Genomic DNA, 7500 nt, shown 5'->3' on the forward strand with positions numbered 1-7500 from the left:
TAAAAGCTCTCGAGGGCTGCTGTACAACAACCGAGTTAAGATGAGTCCAGTTCGAAGCTGACAACTTAAATACTGATGAGGGGGGGGGGGTTAATTTGGATTCAAAGTTATCAATCAGTACCGCCTGATATAAAGAGAGATTTTACCAAAGGTAAAGTATATCTGCGCCTGATAGTCCCTCCTTGGTTCTTACAGGCAGACTTCACTTGCTTTAGATAAATCTTTCTGAGTCCTGTTTCAAAACACAAAATGATGGCAATTCAGTTTCAATGTTTCTTAATAAAAAGTCAGAAAGAAAGGATGATAACGATTCAGAAGGAAATTTGATAAAGGAAGTATTAAAAGGAATCAAACAGAAAGAAAAATGACAAAGGAAGCATTAAAGGGAATTATACAGAAAGCAAACTGACAAAGGAAGCACTAAAAGAGATCAAACCGTAGGAAAAGTAATAAAAGAAGTACTAAAAGGAATCAGGCAGAAGTAAATTTGATAAAGGAAGTACAAAATGAAATCAGATTTCTTATATCCAATTCTAAGATAGTATCAATTCTTATATTAACCTACTATAAAATTTGCCCTAGTCATGGTGATTTTTTTTTATTCAAGGTCAGAGGCGACGAGAGGTCGCACCATTATAAGGCGCTGTCAATATTTTCAAGAGGAAGTGCCCTATACAGAACAAGAATCCTCACGCTATTGTTCATAAGCTAAGGAGTATTTGTCCATTAACATTGAAAAATGTAATACATAAATTAAAATAAAATACCTAAGCAAATTGAAAAACTCATATATGAAAAATAGAACTAATGATCAGAAGTATTTTGCGAAGAAAAGTAACAAGACAGTGTCAGAACTGTGCTGTATTATGGTACGATAGGTGCACTGCTTAACTGGGTAGGGTCTGTGTATATCTGCTTTAATGCTTGAATCCAAGGCCAGACTCATCCGCATGCAGAAAGCCAGAACTTTTACGAATTGGTTTTTAACTCCTCAGCCACGCAAGAAGTTGAAAGGAGAAGACGAAGAAAAGAAGAAGAAGAAGAAGGAGAAGACGAGAAAAAGAACCTTTGCTGAAAGTATAAGAATCAAGTAGCCAAAATAAACATTATAAGATTATGTTAACTAATGCTAGCACTGGCCATCCACAAAAAGATACATAAGAGTTCATCACTTATTATGAACATTAGTTGTTTTACATTATAATGAAGTGTAATATAAGCTGACCCATAAAACGAAAAAGTCTAAAAGTCTAATCAGTTTCATCTGCACCGTGGACCCATCGGCCGAATTTTTCATGGTCTTTGGGGACTCGCTCGTTCTCGAGCAGAAGTTCGGTAGCCCCAGAGAGAGAGAGAGAGAGAGAGAGAGAGAGAGAGAGAGAGAGAGAGAGAGAGAGAGAGAGAGATTTTATTTTCCATCACAACAAATGTTTTTTTAGCAAGAGATAACAACAAACGGTATACATATTCAACATAAAAACATGTTGCTCATAAATGTGATCAACATATAATAAAAAAAAAAGCCTGTTTTTCATCACCACGCATAATTTGTCGTTACTTTTATTTCTACTGATGATACAGCTCTCTTCATTAAAATCCTTTTATTTAATTTTCATAATTAGAATAACTTGCAATAAAACTCGATCCAAAGCAATGTAAACGACCATCAATTATTTCCATCATCCTTTTATCCCTGTTTCAAGATCTCTGTATTAATCGTCAGAGAATAAAATCATTGATATGCTTACCACGTCCCTTGATTAGTTTTCCATTATACTTGCTATATAAATTATTCTTTTAATTGCTGTTTATTCTCAAACTACAGTAATGGAAGATGAAGATAATCAGGTGTTCTTCTCAACGCAGTAAACGCTAAAAGGAATTACTTTAAGATGTTTTATAGCTAAAGAAGTTTAAAGATTTAAACTGAGATGAAATTGGATATTAAACAAAAATATAAGCTCCAAATCATAACCTTCTGACAATAATTAACTGTCATGAGCATTATCGAAGATTTTTTCATCATCAGGCATTGTCCAGTTTCTCAACTGATTTGCATTCCTATAAGTTTTTATTATTCAACACCATCATTTTGCTTTCATGATTTTACCAACTATTAATGTAACACTTATCTTTATGAAAATAGCAGGTTTTTGCATTCGTTGGTGATTGAAATATGAACAATATAATCTATTATGTGACTCGAATTTATACCATTATAATGCTTCTTGATATACTAGTATATATCGGTTATTTCGCATGGAAGTCGCCATTCCATGGGTTACACAATATTGATCATTTTCCCTGACGGAGATCAGGTTACAAATGTAATTAATGGACTGATTGGAAGGTGAAAGAAAATAGGAGCGGTGATCAGTTCTTTAGTATCATTTATCCAGAAAATTCGTTGGAAATATTTTAGAATCTTTATTTTTCCTTTTTGTGATTTGAGGTAATGGTGTTTTTTTTTTTCTTTTTTCAAAACTTTACATTTTGAGTAATATAATTCTAGATTTTAACTATCATTAAGGGTAATTAGGAATAATATAATTCTAGACTTTAATTATCATTAAGGGTAATTAGGAATTGATTTCTAGTGTTTCTTTTACCTCGGTGAAAACCTGCGACCATGTCTTTACTAAAACAAAAAGATTTAGTTACATATGATGGTTGCGTATTTCTTTTTATATATTTAAAAGGTAATATTTTTCACTAAATTTGAAACATTAGGTCGTTAATTCAAGACTTTAAACGTCATTGTTTTAGCGTGACTCGTCTTAGGGACTTGAACTGTTTAAAGGTCTAAGTGTATTCATTATGCCACCAATCGAGGAAGAAAAACTCGTTATAATAACTTAGGAAATGAATATAAAAGGTTAAGGATTAAGAAGTTTTATTAAAAAACAAAACAAGACATCATCTGGGAATATCGCGAAAGAGCAAGAGCAGACATAAAAGAGAGTCTTTGAAGAAAAGAAGAGAATAAAAGACAGAGAGCTTATGTGGGATAAGTATGGCTGGAAGAAAGAGAGCAGGCTTAAAGACAAAGGGCTTCTAAAGAGAAGATGCAAACAGAACTTCCACGTCAAGGCAGAGATTGATATGGAGCCTCAGTCAAAAAGCTACATACATACTGTACATACAAGCACACACACAGACACATATATATATATATATATATATATATATATATATATATATATATATATATATATATATATATATATATATATATATATATACTGTATATGCATTTACAGATAATGGATGGACGAGAATAACAGAATGGGTCCCCAAAAATTGCAAACGAAGCAGGGGAAGGGAAAGAAGAGACTGGGTTGACTAACTAAGAAAATTTGCGCGGGTATACAGTAGGCTGGCATTGAAAGACCATAAACAAGCGCGTTTGGAAGGACATGTCTGAGGCCTTTGTCCTGCGCTAGCTACGGCTGATGATTATATATATATATATATATATATATATATATATATATATATATATATATATATATATATATGTATGTATGTATGTATGTATGTATATATATATATATATATATATATATATATATATATATATATATATATATGTATATGCATAAATATATACACACCATGCAGACTTACATGAACAAACTGATTTCTCAGAGACTTTATCAAAACCAGAAACCTTATTCCTCCGAGTCAGGAAAAGACATGTTTCATCTGCTTTAAGTAAAGGTACGAAATGATTCGGTAATCCCTTAGCTAAATGCCAAAGACATTTCAGATCTGACGCATGCACGGATGGAACTAAATCCATGACGAAGGAAAGAAGATTTGATTTTGTTAGATAAGAATGGTGATGATATTTCCATGATACGAGTTTTACTGTCTAATTGGTGTTCTGTGTGGCTCGATCTATATTATGATTTGAAAAATTAAAGATTATGTATATTAATCGAAAGAAAAAGAGTGCATGTACAAGTTTGTCATTTGTAAAAGAAATGTTTAAGCCCAAACTTTTTCTTTAGAATGTTTCCACTATATTTTCCAGGCCATTCAAAGGTCAAAGAAATCCCAAGTCTAAGTCGTAAGAAAAGTTGTGCTACATTATGCTCTTTCTTGCAAAATGTGCAACGATGGCCGTAAAGAATTCGTAGGAACATAATGCAATATATGAAATAGAAAGTTGAAAATAAATAGTAACAGACGGACATCATTACGTGAAATGAGAAACAATGATTCTAAAAGAGAAATCCCTCATTCGATTATTCTTTTCATTTCAAAAATTCAATATCAAAAGATCAAGAACTTGCAGCAAGAGAATTTCAACAGATGAACTTCAGTGTTATGGGCTTTTGCTTCTGAATTTCAGTTTTCAAATCAATAACAATATTTCAATGAATTTAACACCAATTTAATGACTATGTACGTATCCATAATATATTTTCGAAACCTACAAATGCCACATCCAACATAGATTTTATGTTTTCTCGTTACATCTGCAATTAAATGGTGTTAAATAATCCTTTACCTGAAATAAAAATAAAGTATGTTTCAAGGCAAACCTCACTTTATAAAAGAATACTAAATGAGCATATATAGTTTGATGTCTGCACGTACTTTACTGTAGTGTACAGTGCGGGATTACCCGAAGTTGACAGTTCCAGGTAGCAACTGTGAACATATTGGAAGACATATTGGTATTGATAATTCGCTGTGCAAACAATCATACGACGCCATAAGGCCATTCTATAATGTAGAAATGTTTGTCTTGTCATGATAATATTTGTACATCAAAATTCATTTTGACTACATACATTTCGTATTTGTAAGTTTCTGTAACATTTATAGATGTGCTGATAACTTGTTATATAATTAGATGTGTTGATTTTCATCAACTTAGTATTGCGTAGAAATTTTGAATATAAAACAAACATTCCCTTGAAAATTGTCTGATACCGGAAAAATTGTAAGTGGGTGCAGGTAGTGGTAAGAAATAAGGATGCTTTATATTCAAGACCAACTATTATGATTAGTATTCATCTTCGATTTATACGGAACTCTGTTGGTCGTATACACACACGCTTGCGTGCACACACACACACACACACACACACACATATATATATATATATATATATATATATATATATATATATACATATATATATATATATATATATATATATTATATATATATATAAATATATGTATATATATATATATATATATATATATTTATATGTAGTTAGTTATGGTTATAGTTACAGCTAGATATATAAATAAGTTTTGACGATATGAATAAAAAAAACTCAAATCTATGAAACTCACCGTCGATCCATATCCACCTGAGTGGGTCACGAATCATGGAAGAATATTGCGAAGCCTGATGATTATGAGCCGAGGAGGACGATGATGACGATGATCCCTCATTCTCAGGCACTGGCCTCACGTCGTCCTGTCCCTGGAATAAAGATGAATGAAGCTGTGAGTCTTTTACTTTTATGAATGAAACTTATTCTGTTTCATAGTATGAAAGCTGCTTTGAATCACTATCGGAAGAGATCTTCGAGAAGCTATTGCTTTTCAAATTGCGAAAGTTATAGCCTAAAAGAAATTAAGAATATTCCTTGTAATGGCCTTTCAAAATTCACTAATTTTTGTTGATAGGTTTTATTTTTCTTATCCCACATGTTTAAGTTCTTGATTAAGTGATAACGTAATAACACGATGTTTATGATAACTATATGTATATATTCATATATATATATGTGTGTATATATATATATGAATACATATATATATATGATATATATATATATATATATATATATATATATATATATATATATATATATATATATATGTTACACATACGCACGTTCGCGCACACACAAAACACACACACACACATATATATGTATATATATATATATATATATATATATATATATATATATATATATATATATATCACCTCCTCTTATGCTTATTGACGCAAAGGGCTTCATATAGGTAGTAGGTTCGCCAGGGCCCTAGCCACCCGTTGAGATACTACCACCAGAGAGTTATGGGGTCATTTGATTGGCCAGATAGTACTACATTGGATCCTTCTCTCTGGTTACGGTTCATTTTCCCTTTGCCTACACACACATCGAATAGCCTGGCCTATTTTTTACACATTCTCCTTTGTCCTCATACACCGGACAACACTGATATTACCTAACAATTCTTACTTCACTGTAATTGTTCAGTAGCAACTTTTCTATTTGTAAGGGTAGAAGAGACTCATTAGCTATTGTAAGCACCTCTTCTAGGAAAAGGACACTCCAAAATCAAACCACTGTTCTCTAATCTTGGGTATTGCATAGCCTCTGTACCATGGTCTTCCACTGTCTTTTGGGTTAAAGTTCTCTTGCTTGAGGGTACACTTGGGCACACTATTCTATCTTATTTCTCTTCCTCTTGGTTTGTTAAAGTTTTTATAGTTTATATGGGAGATATTTATTTTAATCTTGCTGCTCTTAAGATATTATCTTTTTCTTTGTTTCCTTTCTTCACTGAACTATTTTCCCTGTTGGAGCCCCTGGGCTTATAGCATCCCGCTTTTCCAGCTAGGGTTGTAGCTTAGCAAGTAATAATGATATAAATATATATATATATATATATATATATATATATATATATATATAGATAGATAGATAGATAGATAGATAGAATGATAAATAGATGTATATATATATAGAAAGATAGAGAAATTTATATTTGCATATATATATATATATATATATATATATATATATATATATATATATGGGTGTGTGAGTGTGCATGTATATATGCACATATATATACACACACATATATATATATATATATATATATATATATATGTATATATATATATATATTTATATATATATATATACGTATATATATATATATAATATGTGTATATACTGTACATTTAGACATAGATACACATATATATGTGTATATTTAAACATAAATTTATATATGTGTGTATGTTTCAGGAACCGAAATATGAAAGAATAAAGAAGTTTATAAAATTCCATAATGGAATCATGAAGTTCTCAGATTATTTCATCTCCGATTATTTCGGGGGTATGTAGGGTCGGAAGAACGAATGGGAACACTAGGTGTGGAAAGAGGAAATTGAAGGTTAAAGACTAAAGATTATTTGAGGTGCAGTTATGTTATAAAAGAGGAGAGTGCATACTGGCATACAGGAAGATGGATAGGGTAATTCTGAAGATAACTAGTAATACGAATAGAAGGGAAGAGGAACTTGAATGTTAATAGTGGTAAAAAGGAGATAAATGTAAAAAGATACGCTGTGGAATATTTGTAACTTAGAATGTAAAATGTAAATTGAGAAATTATGTTGAATGTTAATACAGTCGTTATGGGGTGATTATATTTTTGAAGATTTGTTCATAGTATAGGATAGAAGAGAGTTAGCTGAAGGATTCGAGCTTAAGAGGGTTAGTTTAA

General features: G+C 31.3%; 1 protein-coding gene across 1 annotated transcript in view; it reads right to left on the bottom strand.

Annotated features, from left to right (window-relative positions):
- Positions 1–7500, bottom strand: part of LOC137631759 (uncharacterized) — a 161880-nt gene that overhangs the window by 112942 nt on the left and 41438 nt on the right. The window contains exon 2 of the mRNA XM_068363693.1: positions 5317–5449. Coding sequence (XP_068219794.1) covers positions 5317–5449 — 133 coding nt within the window. The remainder of the gene's footprint in view (positions 1–5316; positions 5450–7500) is intronic.

This window comes from Palaemon carinicauda, chromosome 40 (genome assembly GCF_036898095.1).
Source record: "Palaemon carinicauda isolate YSFRI2023 chromosome 40, ASM3689809v2, whole genome shotgun sequence".
In the NCBI taxonomy this organism is placed as follows: domain Eukaryota; kingdom Metazoa; phylum Arthropoda; class Malacostraca; order Decapoda; family Palaemonidae; genus Palaemon; species Palaemon carinicauda.